Source organism: Cuculus canorus, chromosome 20 (assembly GCF_017976375.1).
Source record: "Cuculus canorus isolate bCucCan1 chromosome 20, bCucCan1.pri, whole genome shotgun sequence".
Classification (NCBI taxonomy): Eukaryota; Metazoa; Chordata; class Aves; order Cuculiformes; family Cuculidae; genus Cuculus; species Cuculus canorus.
The window spans coordinates 8324410-8349327 of record NC_071420.1 but is presented as its reverse complement, the minus strand read 5'-3'; the positions used below and the strand labels follow the sequence as shown (position 1 = coordinate 8349327).

The 24918-nt window shown below is 54.8% G+C and overlaps 1 protein-coding gene across 8 annotated transcripts in view; it reads right to left on the bottom strand.

Moving 5' to 3' along the window:
• The window catches only part of GTF2IRD1 (GTF2I repeat domain containing 1), a 73129-nt gene extending 58138 nt beyond the window's left edge, over positions 1 to 14991 (bottom strand). For 2 of the 8 annotated variants that reach the window (XM_054084958.1, XM_054084961.1), the window contains exon 1: positions 11728 to 12238. Coding sequence is in view for 4 of the 8 variants with exons in the window: in XM_054084954.1 (XP_053940929.1) it covers positions 8130 to 8138 (9 nt within the window). In the remaining 4 variants the exon portion in view is untranslated. Of the gene's footprint in view, positions 1 to 3455; positions 3701 to 8129; positions 8924 to 11727; positions 12239 to 14759 lie in introns of those variants that run through there. The other 6 variants (XM_054084954.1, XM_054084953.1, XM_054084952.1 and 3 more) reach the window with 6 other exon arrangements.
• Between the last annotated feature and the right edge of the window lie 9927 nt (positions 14992 to 24918).

The following is a 24918-nucleotide window of genomic DNA, read 5'->3' as shown; positions in this document are numbered from 1 at the left end:
TTGCTAATCCCAGCCCTGACTCTCTGCCATATAAATAAGCTCAATAAAAAAGATAAAATGGCTTTCTAAGGTGATGAGAGAAGGCTCAGAGATGGGAGCATCTCACGCGCCGAGCTCCCCTTTCCTGCCCACCTCCTTCTCCCATGTTTTATGTTATGGGCTGAGACAGAAAGGTGACAGCAGGTCCCGAGTAGCCCCAGCACTCGCCCTCTGCTCCAGCCCGGTTGCCAGGAGCACGTGTACCCAGAGCTGGCAGCAACTTGTAGCTTGCAACCTTGATACCTGCCCAAAATAGAGCACCTGGTGCAGGCAGGGGACTCCCTACAGGCAATGGAGGAGTCTTTGGTGAAACCGAGCACACACCAACCATGGTGTGACCCTTCAAGGGAACCAGGCAGCATGGCAGTGCCACCAGGGAGGAGGGATGCTGCTGGCAGCTCCCTGCCCGAGCCGGCTGGCTCTCCATGTCCTTCCTGGGCAGCCTCCGGCCATGGCAGCAGCCTGGAAAACTGCTGCTTCCCATGCAAACCCTGCCATTACTGCAGCGCTATCAGGGTTCGGCATCACCGCCGGCTGCCAGACACCAACAGCCGTGGGTGCTGCGGCCCCCACCCACCCCAGGCAGACATCACTCTCCACAGCAAGCTGACACAGGACCGGCCAAGGATGGCTCTGGCTTCCCTGGGCCCTGACATCATGCCTGGGGCTGCCACACCAAGTCCTGCCACGCTGCATCGTGCCCATCCCAGCAGCAGCTCCATGGCTGGGGAGTTCTGGGGGTCCACAGTGGCTGGCAGAGCCATGCACCTCCAGCTGAGGGGTCCCCACCAGTGTGACCACCTCTACATCTCTTGGGGGGAGATTCACAGAATGGTTTGGGTTGGAAAGGACTAGTTCCAAATCCTGCCATGGGCAGGGACACCTCCCACTGGATCAGGGGCTCCAAGGCCCATCCAACCTGGCCTGGAACACCTCCAGGGATGGGGCAGCCACCACTGCTCTGGGCAACCTGGGCCAGGGCCTCCCCACCCTCACAGCAAAACATTTCTCTCTAACATCTCATCTCAGTCTCCCCTCTCACAGCTTAAAATTACTCCCCCTCATCCTACTCCTGCACTCCCTGATAAAGATTTGCTGGTGTCTACTATAGCCTCGGTGCACATCACAAAATTGCCCTCTGCTGTATTCACAGGGGTCCGTTGCCCTTTTTTTAACGAGCACCCTGAGCCCTCCTGCACCGGGTGGCAACCAGAGACAGGCAGACAGACAGACAGACAGGACAAACCCATGCCCGGAGACAGCCATTACACACACCTGACACCCGAATCGCCCATTTCCATGGGCTCGGCTCCTCGGGGCTGTGGGGAGCTGCCCAGGTGCATCGGTGCCTTTAGCTGGGAAGGGCAAGGCAGCATCCCAGGAGAGGTACAAGGGTCCCTCCCTGGCAGGATTTGGGATGCAGTGGGGTGGGAAGGGTGGCAGGAGCCACTTTAATGGCCAACAATTTGAGTCGTGACTCAAAGGCCACCTCGGCCGGTGTTAGGGTTGGCTTTGGGGTGTCCTGCAAGTGCTGCTTTGGGCTGGCCAGGATCCGGCCCTAAAACACAGCCCGCACGCTTCTGCTCGGAGTCAAGGTGACCTGGCCAAGGCCACCTCCTCTCTCCTCAGACGCACCAGTTGGGCTCCAACAGTGGCTTGGGCCAGCAAGTCTCTCTTCCGGATGCCTTGATCCCTCAAAGCACACAAGCATCTTCTTTCCCAACTGCAAACTGCCCCATTTCCTATAACTTCAGGGGGATTCCAGCCCCCCGCCCAGCCTTGCTGGCGAGCCGGTTCAACTCGCCCATCCTGCAGCCGACCAGCCCTGCCCTCCTCTCTCACTCACCCCATTTCAGGGTGGTTTAGCAAGGCAAATCATTCAGCAGAGGCACCCCCCAACACCAGCAAGAAGGGGTCCCCAAAGACATCGAGCCCCGGCGATGCCAGCACCACCACGACCGCGTCATGGCACACAGGGCCAGCGGAGCCCGAGGTCTCGCAAAAACACATGTTCCCCCTGCTAAATTCCACCGTAATTCTCATTTCCATTGTGTTATGAAACACATTATCTGTTGAAACTAAGTCAACAGTTGTTTGCATTTACGTGTAAACACAGCGAATATTAGGAACAGGGCCAGCATTATATTTGCATACGAAATGCTGCCTGCACTGCCCTCTCTCCCTGGCTCTTCTCCATCCCTGCCGTTAAAGACAAGGGGACGCAGGGAGATGGCAAAACCCAAGACTAGAGCAGCCCAAGACACGAAAAAAACTTGGTTTTCCCCTCTCTATTTTTATTTTTGTGCAGCAGGAGGAAAAACATCCCTTTAAACCTACATAACGCACCACCACACGCACCCCTTCATCTTGGGCCCAAACCGAAAGCACTTCAAATTCCCAATGATACGCATATCTTATCGGGCCTGCTTTGCATAACGCATAAATATTTATTTGCTTTTAATCCTGCAAAGCAAACCTGCCTCATGGCACATTTCCCTTAATCAACAGCTCTGGCGCCTGACAAAGCGCCAAGAGAAGCAGCATCCCAAATTCAGAGCTTGCTTTAGGTGAAAGGGCAGGGAAATAGGCACCCAATGTCCATCACCTGCCGCCTCTCAGGGTGCCTGAGGTGGGTTTGGGGGGTACTGAGGCAGCTGTAAAGCACCCCGGTTCCCTGTCACTGGGGAAAGCAATAGTCCAGCTCAGACACCCCATAAATAGCAGAAAAAAATCCCCGTGTGTATCATGGTTTTGGTGTGGGAGGTGGCTTGATGTTGATGGAGCTCCAGGATGGTGATGGTTCCAGGAGGAGATACCAGGTGTGCGGATCAGCACCTCAAAAAAACAGATTTTTGGGGCAGTGCAAAGAGAGAGCGCTTTGTCACAGGGAAGGCAGAGGACAAACAGCTTTTTTGGGCTGGCAGCTTATTTTTTGCACATGCATCTGTAAGGCTGAAAACTGGAAACCCTTTCATGTCTTAATCCATGAGGTAGGGACCTATAAAGATCATCAACTCCCTTGCAAGCACGGACATGTTCAACTATATCAGGTTTCCAAAAGCCCTATCCAACCTGACCTTGAATGTTTCCAAGGATGGGGCTTCTACCACGCCTCTGGGCAACCTGGGCCACTGTTTCACCACCTCCTTGCAAAACATCTTACTCCATTCTAAATTAATTTGTATTCCTTTTTTCTCCAAAACACAATTTTCATCTTAACTATTTCATGATGGCAAACAAGGGTCTGCACCATCAGGAAGCAGCTCAGGCTCTCCATCACCCCAACTCCAGATGCCACCAAGTACAGATCCGCACCCCAGACCCCACCAAGACCCACATAGCCTCATACGCCACAAAACAATAAAAAGAAAATGAGAATTTTCAATACAAACTCACCCCCAAAGCCCCCTAATTACCTCTTGCTTCAGCCAGAAGGATGGGAAGCAGCACGTTTGCCCGCATCCGTCCCTGTTCCACTGCAATCAAAACATTGAGATCGAGACCCACGGAGCCCAAGATTGTGAATTAAATTTCTTAATCAGTTCCCTTTAAATAGGCGTCAAGCATTTAGGCAATGAGTGCCCGCGCTGCCCAGCGGCAAGAATGCCAAGCCCGGGAGAGCCGGAGAGCCCTCCGAACAGCTCTTTGCACCACACACACAGCAGATAAACACGGAGCTACTTTATAATGGGCAAGTAAATATTTAAATAGGCGGGTTTATTTCAGCTGCTTTGCCACTGTGCCTCGCTCTCTGTGAAGTCGCTGACCCGGGAGGAGCCAAAAAAACTGATTAAAAGCAAGATGCTATTTTTCCCCCAAGATGGGAAGAAGCGCCTCAACCTCTCCCTGAAGCCGGTGATGTGGGACCAGGAGGACAAATGGCCCTGATGGTCCTATGAGAGGCTTTTCCCAGGTGCTGAGTGGGATCCCGCATTTCTTCAGCATCTTCGTTGAGTGCTCTTTGCAGCCCAAACCCATGACCCCCAGGATATCAGTGCCTCCAAGGAGAGGTCCCACTCCATCGCCACCAGTGCCTCTCCACCCCACTGCTGGGACACAAAGCCCCCACAAAGAGGCAGCCCCACTCTCCCCAGCATCCTTCCAGCTACTCAAAACACTACGGGCAGCACAGAGAGACTCGAGCAGGAAGCAAAATCAATACCGAGAAGGAAGGTTCTGGGCTTAAATGCCTTTTGTAGCATCAGTGGTGAAAAGCAGGTTAGAGAAAGCTGGGTGGGGGAAGACAGAGAAACCCTCAATACACCACAGCATGAGGGCTTAAAAGGGACAGAGCTCGCTGTAAGGTTTTCCATAGGCATTTTCTAGGCAGGGGGTCACAGACCCAGCCTGGCACTCCCCAAGCCTGATTCAACCACAAGCAGGGAGTTATAGAGAGGAGGAGGAAGAGCAGGGAGACCCCGGTACTGCGTCCTGCCTCCAGGCGAGGCTGGAGTGCAACCCAGCTGCTCCTAGTTTGCTTTTGGGAGGGGGTACACGGGGAAAGCCATACATGTCATCCACCCTCCCACTGCTTTCCTCGCCTGCAGCCCCAGTGGAAGCCATTTCCCTTCCTGCTCTTGTGGTCCTGCATCTCCAAAGGGTTGGCTCTGGCTGCAACGGGCATCGGCTTCCCTACCCTACTGCGGTCATCAACCGGTGGGAGCCGAGCAGATGCCGCAGCAAAGCCGGCATCCTGGACCATCCTCAGCAGCGGCTGCTCACAGCAGAACTCTGCATTATTTTTAACTATCAGGTTTAAAACAATAAAGAATGCCTACGTGCTCCGGCACATCGATAGCAATCCAGCATGATCCAAGCTGTTAAAAATAGCCCTTCCCAGGAGCGCGGCTGCCAGCCACCCACAGGCATCCCTGGCCCCGCGCTCTCTGCTCCATCCATCGGTATCACCACGCTGGGTCCGTGGCATGCCAGAAAGTCAGCGAGCGTGGAAATATGCATCTCGCATGCAGAAAGAAAATACAATAAATCAACCAGAAGCCAAAAAAAAAAAATTATTCAATGATACCTATGTTGCTAGAGGAGAAAGAAATAAATCAGGAGGAAGGGAATTTACAAGCCACAACCTAAGCAACCTGCTTTCAGGGAGTATTTAAAGATGAGGAGATCTGCACACTACAAGGTGCAGAGGGGAGGTGAGCATCGCTCTCGCCGGCAGCTAACGCAGAGGAAACTTTTGCATCGCTGCTGCAGCGCCGGAGTCGGCTTTTATCATGGAGAGCCCCGTGTGCAGGCAGCGATAGGGCTGGATTTCTGCAGGTGTAATTCCCACGGAGATAAAGACCTTGTTTTTCAACATGTGACGGCATCGTACATAAATTACAACAGCAAACATGGAGAAACAAAGAGGTTTTCAAGAGAGCGCATAATCCTCAGAGGGGTAGCTCTGGAAAGCCAAGGGGCGGCTGCGGGAAGACGATGTGGGAGAGATGCGAGGTTAATCTTGTGCTCTCCCACCTCCCCATGAAGGAATAAACCTTTGGGCAAGTGGGGAAAAAAAAACAACCCACCCTAATGACAAGTATTTGAGGAACCCAAGATGGAGGTGGGATTTTTGATGCCAGATGCTGGGTGCCTGCTCTTCCCTGCAGCAGGATCCAGCAAGGAGCCGTGGGAAAGGCACAGGCGGATGCTGGATCCATCCTGGATCCAGGTCTTTGCACGGGTAGGGTTGGGGATACAATGCAACACCAGGTCGGTCATCTCACGGGGCTCTCAGACAACGCTCACCTCTCCCGTGTCTTCCCCCCACCCTTTTCTTTTAAAATAAAATAAATAAATACAACCTGACACTAATTCTAATGGCTTTAATAAATGTTTAATGTCCTGTTAAAGGTCGCCCGCTGCCTGCTCCCACTGCAGATCTGCATTAACAGCACAGGGGCCACTCGCTTTGAACTGCGCTGCTTCTTCAGAGTTCCAATGCCCAGCACACTCCTCTTCCCAGCCAGGCATCTCCCAGGGAAGCTGTCGAGCAGTGGTGGAAGGGGCCGGCATGTGCTGGGCTGGCAGATGGGCTTATTGGCATCCAGAAAACCATCTCCTCTCCAGAAACCTGCTGTGAACCCCAGCTAACTCCCAACTTCCAACACGAGCCCCTGGTCGAGCTTCATTTAGGGGTATGGAGGGGCGCCTGCATCGTTGGGGAGGCAAAACCACCAAGCATTAACGCAGGGTAAATTGCTCCAATTTCACGTAAGGGGTTTCCAGTCATTCATCCCCAGGAAGACAAGATGAAATTACAGCCCAGCGATGCCCCTAAAGGGTGCGGAGCAATTTATTTTCAGTGATCCTCCTCTAATGAAGCTAATTTATAACCTTGTCAGAACGTACACGCTGACTCGGGGCACTGGCACGGCTCCCTTCCCCCCGCCTGCCTTTCCCGCGATGAAAACCTCCAACCCAAACCCCAACCAGGATGTTTATTTAAGGCCCAAAACCCCAAAGGCACTTTAAACAAGCAGAGTTCCTCACATATTTTGCCGACCAGCGCGATCTTTCCCTGATCGTGATTGCAAAAGGGCTTTGAGCGCCTGGGGGGGTCCCTGCTGCCACCAGGACAGGGTTGTCCCACCAGTCCCATGGGAACAAGGATGATGCTGTGGGACCCAGTGAGCAGGTGGTACCTCAGGAAACCCCTACAGACCAGAGCATCCCCTCACATCAGGATCTCCAGGGATCAGCAACACCGTGACCCAGATTTGGCAGGACTTGCCGATGAGCCTAAAGCCATCCCAACACCCCCACCACACTCCAAAGGGAATCGGTCCTCACCAGCCAGAAGGGTTCAACTCTTTGCATTCCCTGGCTGACTAAAAGGGAGGAAAACATATGGAAAAGGCTTTTCTCCATCGTACCAACCACTCGTGTTTCTCCTAGGACGTGCAAGACCCGTGGCGGACACCAGCAAGAAGGAGCAGGGAAGAAGCAGCACAGCAGCAGCTCCCACCACGCCAGCGCCGCACAACAGCGCTTTAGCAGATGGTAGATCGTAACATCGTTATATTTACCTAACGAGATTGCTTTATTGTAGTCCTCCAACAATAAAGCGAGAGCATCTAAAAGCAGCAGCCAACTCCTGGGCTTCAACAACCCAGATACCAGAAAAAAAAATAATATATCTTTTATATATATTAAAAAAAAAAATCACAATTTCACAGGTCATGCTAATACACTGATTTTTTTCCCCTCCCGTACTGAAACACATGTGACTTGTATGCACCAAAAAAGACCTACAATTCAATGCTTTAAACCCTTCTATGCACTGGGAAGTGGAGCTGCAGTAGCTATCCAGGCGATGCCGTGGGCTCACGGGGCTCAAATCCAAACCCACTCATCCCAAGACACGCAATGCATGTGCCAGAGTCCAGGCAAGGACTGCTGTTCACTGTTTGCGTGGCAAACAGGGTCCTAGCCTGCTAAATACCAATGTAATACAAATAATAAAGATAATTCCCACATATTTAATCATTACCAGAGGTCTGGGTAGAAATGATAATGAGGCCTCTACTAATTAGGGAGACAGAATCCTGCCTTTCCTACAGGTTTTCCATCCCTGTCTCCTGCCCTTCAATGAAACAAGCAGAAAACTGACCTGATGGGGAGGAGTGTGACTGTGATGGGAGTCTTACATACATCCCAAAGCCCGATCGCAGCAGGCACAGCCCCATCCCAATGGTGCCAGGGGAGATAAGGCAAAATACCCATTCCCGGTGGCTCAGCACCGGTCCAGCCCCGAACGCAAACCATCCTTTAGGGTCCCTTTGGGAAAGGTCCAAGCACCACCATCAACACAGGGAAAATCCTACCACTATAAGGTGGTGCCCAGCAGTGGGGTACGGACCAGCAGCCTAGAAACTCATCTCAAGCCTTTTCCTAAGCCTTGCGGCATCCCAGAGGCTCTCACCGAAGGCTGGCAGCAGGCAGGGGAAGGCAGCACCTGCCTTACTGGTGCGGCTCCCATCATCGATGCAACGTGCCACACGTGCTCTCAGCACCAAACCCTTACAAAGTGGCCAGGCTTAATTTCAGTCTCGAAAATTGCCACTAATTAGAAGCAGGGCTGGGTTTACCTTTTTCATCTGTATGTCCTTGTGTCCGGAGCTCTGCTCACCTCCGGGGAGTCACTTCTATCCCCAGTGCGATGGCCGGAGCCATCTCCACTGCCCAGGGCCAACCCTTCGGTGCCACCAGGCTGGAGCTCTAGCAGCAGATGAGCAACCCAATGAGCTGAGTGCCCTAAGGCAAGGTCACCTCACGCAGGCACTAAGGAATGGCTTGTTTCCCTGGCAGGAGACACGTCCACACAGCCGGAGGTAAAGGCAAGACACGAGCTCTGCCGAAACCTGGGCACAGAGACACCGCCCTTTAGAGACGGATGAAGCACCTTCTCACACAGCAACCAGACAAAACCAAGGAGGTCATCCTCACCCATTGCCATGGTTTCATCTCCTTAGCACTATCTTGCTCCAGAGGACTTCCACTTCACTCACCATGAGTTTTCCCTAAGCCAGACTGACCGCCTCTACATTTCTCCAATGAACAGTTACCAGAGGGAAAGCTTTGAGGTTCTTTGCTTTTTCTTAGCATGGAAGACAGAAGCCAAAACCTCCTTGATGGCCTCACCACCAGTGTGACCTGTGACTGGGATCCCATGCATCCATCCCGCGCCTCAGCCAGGAATGGGGCTTAGCTCCAACCTCACTACCAAATGCCTCTTCTCATGTAAAGGGATTTCTCAGCCCCTCTCCAAACTACACACCAGAGTGGTCTGTTATCAGGGCCCGGGCACCACGTGTTTCTCTTGGAAGTGGGTAAATCCCTCCAACCTCCATCTACCCATTACAGGGGAAGGTATCTCCTTCAGAAACAGCCCAGGTAAGCAGGGGACACAACTGCTGGCAGTGACCAGCATCCTCACATATCCCCAAAAGGTGCAAGAAGTTAGAAAACATCCCGCCCACCAGTTCCCCTCCCACCATCTCCAGAGGGCTCTGTGCCTCAAAGCACCCTCCAAGCTCCCATGAGCTCCCAGGTTTCCAGGAGCAGATGATCAGCAGCAGGTCTAGGGTGCCTACCACCAGCATTTGCACCCCCTCTGTGAACGGCTCAGGGGTGCAGCTGGACCCCAGCACACCCCATGGGGGATGTCACCCACAAGCAGGGAACATATGGGCTCCCTAATGCTGGGGCAGAGGTCGCAGGCATGCAGGTGGGTGCTGGATGGAACATTTCCAGGACCCCTCCCAGGTCTGCACCAACCTCTCCACCAGTGTTTGCTTCTTTTGATGCTGCAGGTTTAAAGACAATGAAGACAGACATCTCATTCCTCACGTGAGAGGTGAAGAGCAGTTCTGAGAGGGGAAGCTCTGCTAACGGACGATGCTCCTCGCTGGTCTCCTGCTCATTCTGCTGAGGTTAATTCTGTCCTAAATACAGCCAGATCAGCATGGAGCGGAGATGAGGCAATGTGAAGCCAGAAAATTCAAAGAGAAGCTCTTTGCCTGCAGGAGTGCAAATCCCACCTCAGTACAGCCTGCTCTTGAGGAGGGGATTGGTGTACCAAGCACTTTCTTCCTAGCATCCTACCTACGGGAAAGCTCTTGCTGATGTCGTGGGTAAATCTGTTGGAAACCACCGCCAGTGTTTGTAAAGCAGCGTTTGGCAGCAGGTCCCAAAACAGGACGAGACTCAGGGGTATTCCTCACAACAGCGATGTCCCAGCTGCTTGAGGGGGATCTCTCTGACAGCAGCACCCCAACCCAGCCCATTGCTCCCAGTAGGCTGCCAGTAGGTCCTTTCCTCCTCCAGCTCAAGGGGAGGACTTCTGACAGTGGTGAACCCACCCTGTGTGCCTTCACCATCCGCCTCTGCTTCCCTCAAAGCCCCAGAGGAGGTTTGTCCTTGCAGAGGACCTACAACACACAGACATCGCTGGAGGGCCAGGAGCAAAGCGTGGGCACCGACACAGCCCCTCGCTCAAGTATTCCCTTCCTTAAATCATCACCAGACATCTACGCCCAAACCTAGCCATCCCGGGAGCAGTAGTCCCAGGAGGAACCACCAGCACGTCCAGCTGCCACTGGATGCCGGTGGCACAAGGAATAACTGTGCCCATCAGCCAGAGGGCAGGGTAGGGTGTTGCTGCTGCCCACGCTGGGGATGGCAGCACCAAGCCCTGCTCCCACCCCAGGGGTCAGCCCTGCAGCAGGCAACCAGCTGGGGACAAGCCTGGCCGGTGTCCGGAGTCCCTCCGCATTCCTCCAGCCTGGCTGCCACGGTGCAGCCGCCAAAATTCCCGAAGGAAGTACAGGGCATTGATAATTGCTGAAAAAAATCTGAGCTATTTCCTGTGGGAGCTGCAGATGGGAATCCCCCATTAGCTCCAGCGGCGGGAGGTCACTTCTTTTGCTCTGGGATTTTTGGGGTTTGGGATTTTAGTCGTTCCTTTAAGCGGAGCATCGCTGAAGTCGTATGCAACGCACATCACAGAGGGCAACCAGACCTGTCCTCTCCATGCCAGTCCCAAATCCCAGCCTCCTTGTCACCTCCTGCCTCACACAAGGTCCCACTGGACGCCTTTTGGACTTGACGATCCAATGGGTCCTTTCCAACCTGGTGATTCTATGATTCTATCGGCATCATGCTGGGTTCCTGGGACAGCAGTGGGTTGCCAGTGAGGGCACTGTGTCTCTCAGCCAACGCGGTAGGGCAGGTTGCTAAATACACCCCTGAGCAGGTTCCCTCCTCTCCCAGCTTCCCGTTAATGAACCTAAATGAGCAGCGACTCGCGGCAGCACCAGCAGCTCCTGCACCGAGACATGGGGGAGAGAAGAGAGAGGTGGCAGCGGCCACCAGCATGTGTCCCCTTCATCCCTCCCCAGCACAGCACCCGGGCAGCTGCCTGACCCCTTCTGCTGCCCCACACCCAGCGGCGATGCGTCTCGGGTAGTGTTCAACCCTGAAACCATGTCCTTGAGAAGCAACTCCAGCTCAGACAGCAGCAACGCATGGGAAAACCAGCGCCACAGCCCCAAACCGCGACACCCCATCCTCTGTGTCTGTGGGCGTGAAAGGAGAGGACCGTGGCACCTGTGGGGAACCACAGAGCTGCGCCGCGCTGCTGTGGCTCGAAGGCGACCCTGACACCCAACCGGCTGCTTGATACCACCCTGCCAGTGGCATGCACCGCTGTGCCAGCGCCCACTGCCACGCCTCAGCCACCAGCGGGGTCAGGTCCGAGGCCAGTGGCCACCACACCGTTTCCTCCTTTCAGAGCGAGTGCTGTGGCGGTTTCCACAGGAGCAGGAAATTCCGTGGGCTTGGACAGGCAACACCTAACGTAGCAGGTCCAGCTACATTGGGTCCCAGACCTGCGATCCTGCAGAATTAAAGGCGCTTGTACGCACAGGAGTGGCACAGGGAGCAGCCACCCTGAAGCGGGGGGCTCCCGTGACGCAAGGCTCTGTGCCAATGTCCCCAGAGGTTCCAATGTCCCCAGAGGTTCCAATGTCCGGAGCTTGCATGCCGAGGGCAATGGATGTGGCAGGAGGCTCAGCAACCGACCCCAAAGCACCCGCGACCCCTGGCCCGTGGCTCTGCAGCGATGCTCAGCGGCACCAACACCTCCCGAACCACTCTTGCCCAAGCGTGCCCGGTGCCCGGGGTTACCTGCACAGTGTTGCCGGGTCTGAGGCTCACTCTGGTGTGGGATGCATTAATAGGAAGGCTCCGATTCACAGCTTATCCCGGACAAACCTACCACCAGCCCCTCTCGCTGGAAGGACAAGGGCATCATCTCCCCAGGGAGCAATGTTCTCCCCATCACAGTCATCTCGACGCACTGGGAAACCTCCACTTGCCTCTGCCAGCTCTGGGGAGCTGAGAGGATATCTGTCCCTGCACCCCATGAACTGCGCTGCCAAAGCCATGTTACCAGCCTAACCGAAGCCCCGAGCGCTTCGTCAGCTCAACACTGCGTTTCTATTTCCAGCCGTGCTGCCGCCTTTCCCCGCGCCAGCGGAGAGGGAGGCAGCCCCAGCAAAGCCCTGCTTGCAGCTTCCCTTCCTGCCCAGCACCACCAGCCTCAGCTGGGGCAGCTGCTGGCCCTGGAGCTGCCTTTGGGATTTAGGATACTGCTGTGGTGGACACCCAGGGACAGCCCAACTGCCCAGCACCCCACAGCGCTCTCAGTCCCCTGCCCCTCAGCCCTATTGCCCCCTGCAGTCCCCTGCCATAGCACCCCAAGCACCCCTGCAGCACTAACACCCTCTAATGCCCCCCGACTCGTGCTATTGCCTCCTGGCAACTCCCCACTCCAGCCCCCACAGCCCCATCATCATCCCCCACCAGCTCTAATGCTCACCAGTCCCCATGAGCTCAACAATGCCCCATTCCCACTACCCCCAGCATCTCTCCCAAGCCCTACAGCCCCCCCAACATCCCCAGCCCTATTGCCCTGCATCATCCCCCAGCCCTAATGCCCCCCTCCACACACCTCAGCCCTGTTGCCCCACAATATCTCCCAGCCCTAATGAGCCCAGCACCCCTTCGTAGCCCTAATGACCCCCTGCACTCCTCCAGCCCTAGTAAACCAAGCATCACCTCACAGCCCTAATGCCCCTCAATACCCCCAAAACCCTGACATCCCCCTGCATCCCCCAGCATTATGACCCTCCAGCAGTCCCCCAGTCCTATTACACCCCCTAGACTCCTATCCTAATAAACCAAGCATCATCCTCCAGCCCCACAACATCCACCAAGCCCTGATACCCTCTTGCATCCTGCAGCCCTCTCCCCCACAGCACCCTCCTGCAGCCCTAACACCTCCCTGCATCCCCAGCCCTACTAAGCCAAGCATCCCCCAAACCCCACAACATCCCCCAAACCCTGATGCCCCCTCTGCCTCCAGCAGCCCTACTGACCCCCTAGCAGCCCCCAGCCCTATCAAACCAAGGATCTCCCAGCCCTATTGCCCCGCAACAGCCCCCAAGCCCTGATGCTCCCTTGCATCCTGCAGCCCTATCAGCCCCCAGCATCCTCCTGCAGCCCTAATACCCCCTGCACTCCCCAGCTCTGACTCCCTCAGCAGACCCTCAGCCCTCTCAAGCCAAGCATCCCCCAGCCCCACATCCCCCAAGCCCTGATGCCCCTTTGTATCCTGCAGCCCTCTGCCCCCAGCATCCTCTTGCAGCCCTAACATCCCTCTGCAGTCCCCAGTCCCGATGTCTGCCCTGCACCCCCCAGCAGCCCCCAGCTCTATTCCTTCACAACATCCCCCAAGCCCTGGCATCCCCCATGCATCCCCCAGCCCTATTGCCCAGCAACACCCCCCCAAGCCCTGACGCCCCTTGCATCCTGCAACTCTATCACCCCCCAGCATTCTCCTGCAGCCCTAACAACCCATGTCCCCCCAGCCCTATGACCCCCAGCATCCTCCCGCAGGCCCCTAGCCCCATCACACCCCAGCAGCCCTCCAGCCCTATTGCCCTGCAACATCCCCCAAGCCCTGATGCCCCCTTGCATCGTGCAACCCTATCAACCCCCAGCATCTTCCTGCAGCCCTAACACCCTCTTTCCCCCCAGCATCCACCTGCACCCCCCAGCCCTCTAAACCCCAGCAGCCCCCCAGCCCTATCAAGCCAAGCATCCCCCAGCCCCGCAACTTGCCCCAAGCCCTGACACCTCCATGCATCCCCCAGCCTCACCACCCCAGCATCCTCCTGCATCCCGCAGTGCTATAAACCCCAGCAGCCCCCCAGCCCTATTGCCCCGCAACATCTTCCAAGCCCTGATGCCCCCTTGCATCCTGCAGCCCTAGCACTCCCTTTTCCCCCAGCCCTTATCAAGCCAAGCATCCCCCAGGCCCTATCACCCCCAGCATCCTCCTGCAGCCCTAACACTCCATGCTCCCCCAGCCCTATCAAGCCAAGCATCCCCAGCCCCACAACATCCCCATGCATCCTCCAGCCCTATAAACCACAGCACCCCAGAGCGCCGCAACATCCCCAAGTCCTGACACCCCCAAGCATTCCCTCAACCCTATCACCCCCAGCATCCTCCTGCACCCTCAGCCCTATAAACCCCAGCAGCCCCCCAGCCCTATCAAGACAAGCATCCCCAGCCCCGCAACATCCCAATGCATCCTCCAGCCCTATAAACCCCGTCATCCCACAGCCCCGCAACAGCCCCCAAGCCCTGACACCCCCAAGCATCTCCCAACCCCATCACCCCCAAGCATCCCCCAACCCTATCACCCCAGCATCCTCCCGCATCCCCAGCCCTATAAACCCCAGCAGCCCCTCAGCCCTATCAAGCCAAGCATCCCCAGCCCCGCAATATCCCCCAAGCCCTGACACCCCCAAGCATCCCCCAACCCTATCACCCCAGCATCCTCCCGCACCCCCAGCCCTACAAACCCCAGCAGCCCCCCAGCCCTATCAAGCCAAGCATCCCCAGCCCCGTAACACCCCCATACATCCTCCAGCCCTATAAACCACAGCACCCCATCACCCCGCAACATCCCCCAAGCCCTGACACCCCCAAGCATCCCCCAGCCCCATCACCCCCAGCATCCTCCCGCACCCCCAGCCCCGACACCCCCCGCATCCTCCCGTAAAGACCTCGCTCCCCCCAGCGCCCCGAGGAGCAAGGGGGAGGCTGAGGAGGGTGAGGAGGAAGGGGGGGTCCAAACTTTTCCTTACCTTGGGCGCTGGGGCGCGGCGCTCCTGCCTCCCCGGCGAGGCTGCGCGGAGCGGCGGGGGCGGGCGATGGAGCCACCTCCCACCGCCTCCCGCCGCCTCCCTCCGCCCGGTGGGGGCTTAAAGGGAAAAGAAAAGGAACGGGGGGGTGTTAAAAAACCCACCCCGGGCAAGGAGAGGAGCTCTTTGTTCTGTAATCCCAGTAAAAGTGCCAGCCATTCGCCCCGCCGCTAATCCCAACCCCGCGCAACGGCACCATCCATTGGCTGCCATTTACATACGGGATTAACCAGCACGATAACCGGCCGGGGGGGAGGCGGGGGAGGGTTAAAGGGGAAAATGAGCTCGGTTAAGCCTTTACACGCCGTGCTGAGACTCCGTGCCGAGACGTCTCGCAGCACGGCTCGGTGCTGAAGGGGTTAAAGGGGTGCCATGGGGACCTGTCGCCACCTGTTGGTGTTGGCATAGTTGGGTTTGGCATGGTATGGTTTGGTTTGGCGTGGCCCTGGTGTGTTTTAGCAGGGTTTGGTCCAGCCTTGAGCTGGATGGCACGGCTGGGTTTGGCTTGGGTTGGCATGGCGCGGCTTGGCATGGCCTCATCATGCATGGTTTGGCATGGTATGGCTTGGTACGGTGTGCATGAATTTGTAGAGCTCATCTGGGTTTGGCTTGGATTGGCACTGCACAGCTCAGCAAAGCCTTGCCCCACTGTGGCTTGTCTCAGCTCGGTGTGGCTGGGTTTAGCAAGGTTTGGCATGGTATGGCTTGGTATGGTGTGGCCCTTGCATGGTTTGGCACAGCCTTGAGCTGGACGGCATGGCTGGGTTTGGCTTGGATTGGCTTAGTACAGCTTGGCGTGGCTTCATCCTGCATGGTTTGGCATGGTATGGCTTGGTATGGTGTGGCCCTGGCGTGGTTTAGTATGGTTCAGTACAGCATTGAGCTGGACGGCATGGCTGGGTTTAGCTTGGAATGGCACGGCACAGCTTGGCATAGCCTTGTCATGCATGGATCAGCATGGCATAACACAGCTTGGCACAGGCTTGCCCGATGTGGCTTGTCTCAGCTTAGCATGGTTTGGCATGGTATGATGTGGCTCTTGTATGGTTTGCATGGGTTGGTACAGCCTTGGGCTGGATAGCTCAGCTGGGTTTGGCTTGGATTTGCACGGCACAGCTTGGCATGGCCTCATCGTGCATGGTTTGCCATGGTATGGCTTGGTATGCTGTGGCCTTTGTATGGTTTAGCATGGTTTGGTATGATTTGGTTTGGTTCAGCCTTGACCTGCAGAGCTAGGCTGGGATTGGCTTGGCTTGGCACGGCACAGCTTGGCATGGCCTGCTCCTGCATGGATTGGCATGGCAAAGCATGGCTTGGCACAGCCTTGCACCACATGGCTCAGCTCTGCGTGGCATGGCTTGGCATGAGCTGCTCCTGCATGGATCAGTTTAGCATGGTTTGGCCTGGTAGGATATGGCTTGGTATAGCCTTGCCCTGTACAGTTCGGATGGATTTGGCTTGGCATGGCCTCAACCTGAATGGATCAATATGACATAGCACGGCTTGGTACAGCCATATATCTCATGGCTTGTCTTAGGCCAGCGTGGCATGGCTTGGCATGGCCTCATTCTACCCAGATCGGCACGACATAGCATGGTGTAGCACAGGCTTGCCTCACACGGCTTTCCTCCATTCATCATGGCATGGCTTGGCATGGTCCTAGATGGACTGGCATGGCGTAGCACAGCTTTGCACAGCCTCGTGCCACATGGCTTCTCTCAGCTCAATGTGGCATGGCCTGGCGCTGCACAGTACAGCATGGCTCAGCACAACCCAGTTCACCACGACACAGCTTGGCGTGGCCTGGCCCTGCATGGCTCAGCATGGCACAACACAGCTCAGCAGCTTGGCTTGGCATGGCTTGGCCCAGCGTAGCATGGTTTGGCATGGCACTGTATGGCTCAGTGTGGTATAGCACAGCAGCTCCTCACAGCCTTCCCCACATGGCTTGGCTTGGCTCAGCATGGCATGGTTTGGCATAGAATGCTCTATACAGCTCAGCTCATAGCAATGTGGTTTGGCACAGCTTGGCTCAGCACGATGTGGCTTGGCATGGCATGGCACAGCCTTTCCCTACTTGGCTGAGCTTGGCTCAGCATGGTTTGGCTTGGTATAGCCTAACCCTGCATGGCACGGCACGGCACGGCATGGCACGGCACGGCATGGCACAGCTCAGCACAGCCTTGACCAACATGTCTCAGCTTGGCTCGGCATGGCATAGCAAGGCTTGGAACAGCCTGGCCTTGCACAGCTCAGGTTGGCACACCTTGGCTTGCCACGGAATGTCCTGGCCTTGTCCAGCTTGGCACTGTCTTGCCCTGCACAGTTTGCTCGGCTTGGTTTGGCGTGGCACAGCTTAGCATAGCCTAGCCCTGCACAGCCTGGCACAGCCTGGCACGGCTTGGCACAGCACATGCTCAGCAAGGCATGGCCTGGCTTGGCATGGCCCGTTAGGGCATGGATTGACATAGGATCATAGAATAGTTTGGGTTGGAAGAGAACTTAAAGCTCATCCAGTTCCAACCCCCTGCCATGGGCAGGGACACCTCCCACTGGCTCAGGCTGCCCAAGGCCCATCCAACCTGGCCTGGAACACCTCCAGGGATGGGGCAGCCACAACTTCCCTGGAGCAAACTGCTCCAGTGTCTCCATGTCTTATGTCCAGTCTAAATCTGCCCCTCTCCAGTTTATACCCGTTCCCCCTCATCCTATCCCCACAAGCCTTTGTGAACAGCCCCTCTCCAGCTTTCTTGGAGCCCCTTCAGGTGCTGGAAGTTCGATATAAGATCTTCTCTGAGCCTTCTCTTCTCCAGGCTGAACAATCCCAACTCTCTCAGCCTGTGCTCATATGGGAGGTGCTCCAGCTTTCGGATTGTCTTTGTAGCCTCCTCTGGACCTGTTCCAACAGCTCCATCTCCTTCTTACATTGAGGATTCCAGAACTGGACACAATCCTCCAGATGAGGTCTCACAAGAGAGGAATAGAGGGGCAGAACCCCCTCCCTCCCTGCTGGCCACGCTGCTGTGGATGCAGCCCAGGACACGGTTGGTTTCTGGGCTGTGAGCGCAGATTGCGGCTCATGTTGCGCTTCTCATCATTCAGCACCCAAAGTCCTTCTCTGCAGGGCTGCTCTCAATCACATCATCCCCCATCATGTACTGAAAACAGGGATTGCCCTGACCTGGCTGTAGGACCTTGCCCTTGGCCTTGTTGAACCTCATGAGGTTCTCACAAGACACAGCTGGGTTGGCCCAGCACGGCCCAGCTTGGCCCGGCCCAGCCCGGCCCAGGCAGTTGCATGCCCCTCATTCAGCAGAGCAGGGCTCAGCGGTGCCACCACCCCCGGCCACCCCTGCCGGGTGACCCAGAGGCCATGGCTGTGTTTGCCGGCCGAGAAGATGTCCTGTGATGCCGAAATTTTCACTGCACATTAAGGCCTGGCAAATTAAAACAAATGAAAAACTATTAAAAATAACTTGACAGCATTTTAGCCTCGAAAGTTTGGAAACTGCTGACGGTTTTTTCCCTTTGAAGCCCACATTATGCAGCTGCTCCATTAGCTGGATTTGGGTTTAAATAAGTGATGATTTATTACTGCTCCGGGGCCACAAGGAGAAGAAAATATTTTAAGAGAAAACACTTTTTCCCAGTTTCTGGAGGGGTGGGGAAGGGGCTTCTCAGCTCTGCCGAGCCCCGTGCAGGCACCCCGCGCCTCCCTCCCCGTGGCATCAGGCCTGGCAAATTCATTGCACTGATAGGAAAGGGGTTGGGTGGGATCCCAGCAAACCCCAACAGGGATGAAGGGTTTGATGGGATGAGGTTCCTCGGGGCTGGGGCTGGTCCCCAAGTCGTCCCTGGGAGCACGCGTGGTGATGGAAAACGTGCTGCATAATTAAATGGAAGTTCTTGCTCTGAAGAAAGAAATCAGGGCATCTTTTGGCTAATTATCTCTAAGCCAGACCCTCCCAAAAAATCCGCCAAAAATTAATTTAATTAGGTCATCCGAGCGCAGGAGGAGAAGGAGGGGGAGCTGCCTGCAAAGGGTGGGCAGGGTTCTGCTGTCCCGCTCTCTCCATCACCACCGTGGAACGATGCCAGCCCAAACCGCTGGTCCCTGCCCGGGGAAACCTGTGCGATTTCAAAAGAGGAGAGAAAAAAAGTGTATTTTGATGCAGCATCTTCTGCTGAGCGTGTCCCCCTGCTTGGTGCCCTGGGAGGACTCCAGGCTCGGAGTTCTCGTTGGTGCCCAAACCTGCCTTCCCTGCAGTAAACCCTGTGCTCACAGCTCTATGGGACACCGGGAGTGTTGGCAACCCCAAAGGGACATCAATGTGTTGGTTGGGGAAACACCATGGTTTGGATATTTGGGGAATGAAGCAGCTCCCTGCACGCATTTGACTCAGCACCACGGCAAATACTCCGCACTGTGACACTTCTTGGAGCTCTCTGAAGGACACCAGCTCAGACATTAGGAAGAAATTCTTTACCGTGAGGGTGGGGAGGCCCAGGTTGCCCAAAGATGCTGTGGCTGCCCCATCCCTGGAGATGTTCAAGGTCAGGTTAGATGGAGCTTGGAGCAACCTGATCCAGCAGGAGGTGTCCCTGCCCGTGGCAGGGGTCAGAACTGGATGGGTTTTAAGATCCCTTCCAACCCAAACCATTCTATGATTCTGTGTTCTCCAGATTTTCTCCTGGAACTGAGTCCACACGGGGGAACTCGGCTGCCCTGAGCCCCCATCCTCTAGGGACGCCCACCCTTATTAAAAGGACAGATCCAACGCCTTAAACACTTCCTTGCCATTTTCACCTCTACGCACATCTCCGAAGGAACCCACCACTGCAGGATAAAAGTGGGGCTGAGATGCTGTATTTGGGGGGCCACAACAATGAGCTGCACAAACCCATCCAGCTAGGCGAGCGGCATGAGAGGGATGGTTTAATCTGTTCTATCTGCAGCAATAAAGATGTTCCTTGTCACAGCGCCAACAAAAGAAAAGGCAACATCGCCGGAAAACAATCCTATCTGCAGCAAGATTCCTCTTTTTTTCTTCTTTTTTTTTTTTTTAATTTGTTAATTAGTGACTGCTGGGCATCACAAGAATCGTTGTTTTCTCTGATATGCTGATTTCTTCTGTCTCTCGGTGGAATTGGAGATCACAAAAATTAAAAAAAAAGAAAAGAAAAGCTGCTTCTTTAGAAGAGGGAACGGGGAAAAAGTTTTAGTAAGGTCAGGAGAAATTTAATTGAGAGAATGAGTTTATTTCTTCTTTCCTACAGGGGTATTGTGTTCTTTTGCTATAGCAAATCGCTGGTTAAAACAATCAAGGCAAAACAAAACGTTTTTTAAATTATAGATCAAAGAGTTGGACATTTCTGGACCTCCTCCCCCCAACTCCTCGGGCACATCTCGGGAGAGCAGGGCAGATGCGGGGAGCTGGGGGAGGCAAAATCCGTGCAAGGAAAAGCCTAGAGGAGAAAGCACCGGGGTCTGCAGCTCTGGGGGAGAAGCTTTGAAGGTTCAGGGGGAAAAAGAGCTTTTCCATCCAGTTCTTGCACTTGGAGGAACAAGGCTCTGCATGCAGCAAATGAACCACTGGTTTCTGGGCTGTGATTGCAGCGAGTCCATCCTGCACCGAACCCAGCTACGACAGCGAGAGCTGCGCACCGAGGCAGCCAAAGCGGCATTAATTCTTTTGCAAGATATAGAATCATAGAATGAATCATAGAAGGGTTTGGGTCAGAAGGGATGTCAAAGTCCGTCCATTTCCACTCCCTGCCATGAACAGGGACAACTCCCACTGGATCAGGGGCTCCAAGCCCCATCCAACCTGGCCTGGAACCCCTCCAGGGATGGGGCAGCCACCACTGCTCTGGGCAACCTGGGCCAGGGCCTCCCCACCCGCACAGCAAAACATTTCTTCCGAAGATCTCATCTCAATCTCCTCTCTTGCAGCTCAAAACCATTCCCCTCATCCTGTCTCTGCACTCCCTGATCCAGAGCCCCTCCCCAGCTTCCCTGGAGCCCCTTTCAGCACTGGAAGCTGCTCTAAGGTCTCCCCACAGCCTTCTCTTCTCCAGGCTGAACAACCTCAACTCTCTCAGCCTGTTCTCGGATGGAAGTTGCTCCAGCCCTTGGATCATCGATATCTGCTACTGAGTACAACTGGCACGAATAATCTGCAGAACCCGAGCTGAAATCTATTGCTCCCAAACATATTTGTAGAAAGATCAAAAATAAACCCTTCTCTCCCTTCCCTGCCTGCTGGGACATGGCCATGGCTTATAGCGAATATTTACTCTGCCTATCTGCATTTCACATACCTATCCGGGGTGCCAGCTGCCGGCGGTTGTGCCGTCCTTTGAACACGGTGCCGCAGAGTTTGCTCCGGTGCAACAGATAAAGTGCTTTTCCAGCTGCCTTATGCACATCCCTTGAATTATTTCCATGCTGATGAGAGCCTGGCAAGGAGCTCCTGAACCAGAGCCTCCAGACAGTGTCCTGGGGAGCAGAGCAAGGAGATTTCTATTTAATGACCCCTCCATCCTCTCCAGCTCGACGGCACTTGGGAGGAGGAAAGGTCTTTCCTACGCTGACATTGTCACCGGGGTTGGTTTTTGCTCATCAGTGCAGGGGACAGGGAATCCTTTGCACACCTGGGGGAGCTGCCGTGGGTGCCAGCAGCACCTCTGGGTGGGTCTGATAGCCCCAAGTCCCCTCTGCAAACTTCAGGCATACAAACAGGACCAGGAAGGCCCCATCCATGGAACCCCCCGACTCCCCAGAGTGGGAAGGTGGGTGTTGGGGTTATCCCAGTGTCATATTTGGGCTTAGAGCATCACTCCTCCTCCCACCAGCAGGGCATGAGGGGCTGCTGGGGGAGCACCAGCCCTGAGCCCTGCCCAAGGTCAGGACGATATTCATACATTTTTAATCATGCTCACAGCTGAGGTTACAGCCCCAGCCTTTGAAATCATCGCATAGTTTCACAGTGAGGCTCGAGCTTTGCCTGTCAGCACCTTCCCTCCAAAGGGCTGCAGCCCCAGTGAAGCTCCTCACCCCCCACCCCATACCTGGGCTGCTGTTGACCCCAAACTCACTGCCTGGCAAAGCCATCCCCACCGGAAAACTTGTGCTCACTCCCACCTTGGGAATGGACTGAGAGCATCGGTTCTCCGCAGGCAGGGGGGCTCGGTGCCGGTGCCTCCATGGCACTACTGGCCCAGTACAGCTCACCCGGTGCCCGCCCGCTCGTGCCCTTGCAGTGCCGATGCCAAGGGCAGCAGGCATTGACATTCCCGTTGGGTCCACACAGCACAAAAGTAAACTTAACGACGTTATCCGTCGATCTGGTAATTAATACCCTGGATGCTTTTTATTGGAATGAACGCAGGCTGGGACATGCTGGGGGTTTTAATGAAGGGCCCTGTCAGAGAGGTGCATCCCTCTGGTTTTGCCTGGAAGGAGATGCTCTGGGGCTGGTTTGGGGGCTGTGGTCTGCAAGGGGTGCCCTCGTGCCCCGTTTTGGGTGACCCCAGCCCTGCATCCATTTTCCCAGCCCTTGCACCCGCCTCTCCCTCCCCATGCTCTACAGCAAAGCATCATACCAGCCCACTCCAGTCCCCACTGGGTCTTTTTTTAAACAAGAGGCTTTTAAGATCTTTAAATATTAGACAAGAAGCGTTTTCCCAGGCTGTCGCTGTGCCACGCTCCGCAGCGCCCGTTTGGGGCAGGGAGCGGCAGAACCTCGCTGCCCAACAGCACCGGGGACACCGGGACCATTTCACTCCCAAACTGCTATATCTACAGTCGATCCCGCTGCTATTTTTAATACAGATGCCTTATTGAGATTCAAATGAATGTTTCAAATCCTCGCTCCTTTGCATAATTCTTTTTAATTAACACTTCAAAGGTTTGAACACAAGATCCATGTTATTTCCCTAACGAAGTTGACTGAACCTCCTTTCCCCTAAAGCTCCACCGCCAAATTTCCGAGGGCTAAAGCTGGGGACAGGTCTGTCCCCTGTGTCCCCTGCGTGGGGGGATGATGGCATTTGGGATCAGGCATTTGGGATGCAGAAATGGGAGCTGAGGGCAGAGAGGGGAAGGATAGCTGCAGTTCTGGGCAGGGGCTGCCGTGCCATCAGCCACCACCCGGGCACAGAAATCGTGGTGCTTGAAGTCAGTACGGTCAAGACAGGACAGGTCCTGTCTCACCATCAGCACTGCTATACACCACTGGGGTCCTCAGGTAGAACAAAACCTCTCCAAAATCAGAAAAGTTTGGGTTGGAAATGACATCAAAGTCCACACATTTCCACCAAGTGTCACGGGCAGGGACACCTCCCACTGGATCAGGGGCTCCAAGCTGCGCACCGAGGCAGCCAAAGCGTCATTAATTCTTTTGCAAGATATAGAATCATAGAATGAATCATAGAAGGGTTTGGGTCAGAAGGGATGTCAAAGTCCATCCATTTCCACTCCCTGACATGAACAGGGACACCTCCCACTGGATCAAGGGCTCCAAGCCCCATCCAACCTGGCCTGGAACACCTCCAGGGATGGGGCAGCCACCACTGCTCTGGGCAACCTGGGCCAGGGCCTCCCCAGTCTCATCGTGAAGAATTTCTTCATAATGTCCAGTCTAAATCTAAAATAGAGCACTCCATCTCCAGGGTGCATTTTGGTCACTTTTTCAACCCTCTTAGCACCCCAAAAGCCCAGAAATGCCTTTCTGCCTTCTGCAATTGTACCTTAAAACCAGAAATCATCCCAGAATTACAATCGCTAGGAAGAGCTGGAGCTTTTCCTCAGCTATCTCCAAAGCTGGGAATGATGCAAAGCCCCAGGGATACAGCACAGACACAGGGGAGGAAGAACAAGTCCAGGTTCCCATCCCACCTTCCCCCCGTCTCTGTACCCACGAGGTCTCCCCATCTCGAGTGGGATCAGCCTCGCTTGGCAGGATCGGGACCCTGAAGAGCAGCGCGGTGCAGCAAACAGGGAAATGAGCTTCAGCTTTAATTCCTGCAAGTGCAGAAATGATTAGACGCAACAAAATTGTATAATTAGGATTTAATAAGAGACTGTCCCAGACATTCAAAAGAAGTAGGTTAGACAGTGGCCTTTGTTCAGCTACAAAAGACATTAATTTGCAAATACTTTTAATATTCATTTTTTGTTATTTAGACTGATATTTTGAAAGTCTCCGATAAAATGAGAAATCTGGACTAGGCATTCCAGTTGCATTTCCAAACACAGGAATCCAGCTTTGATGTTCCCCTTGATAACATCTTTTTAGAGCCTTGACTGCATCAAATTAAATTCTGATTACCCTGATAGTGCAATACAGCTTCCAAATGTATTCAGGTGACTTTTTGTTCTGGAAGGAAATTAGCTATTTTGACAAGGATGCTTGTTAGACAGCAAAGAGATGCGGAGGAAACAGCCTTGCCAGGGAAGCAGCACTTTCCCAGCCCTGATGGCAGCACAGGAGCTGCAGCTGGGAAGCGAGATGGGCATCTCCTGCAAAAACAGATGTTTTGGGTGGTCCACGGGCCTCCCAGCACCAAGCAGAGACCTGGTACCTCTAACCCTCCAAAGGCAACATCCCAAAGGGATGCGCTGTGAGCTTCTAGGGGAGCATGGATTGTGGGTGGCTGCAGGATGTGCAGTTAGGGCAGGATGGCCACATCCACACAGAGATGTCGCCTCCGCGTGTGTCCTCACAGAGAGGCTACTTCCTATCTCATCCCTACCTCTGCCCTGGATTAAACCCATTCCTGAAGCACCTGTCCAGCTCCAGGCACAAGCACGGCATCCCGGGAGATGAGGTACCTAACACAGGCAAGGAAGGACATCCCAAGCATTGCCTCTTCCGACCCTCCCACAATGTCCACGGAGCCTGTTGGAGTCCCGAGCCATCCTCACCCTGTCCATGTGCACCCAGCAGAGCCGCTCGCCGGCCCAGGCTCCGCTCCTTGGCTGAATGCAAGGATGACAATAAAGTGCAAATATTATTGTTGGCAGAGATTACCAGCTCCCCCGCTGCGATTTAGGCATCTTTAAACTTCATGTTTTATTAATCCTCACCGTACGATTAAC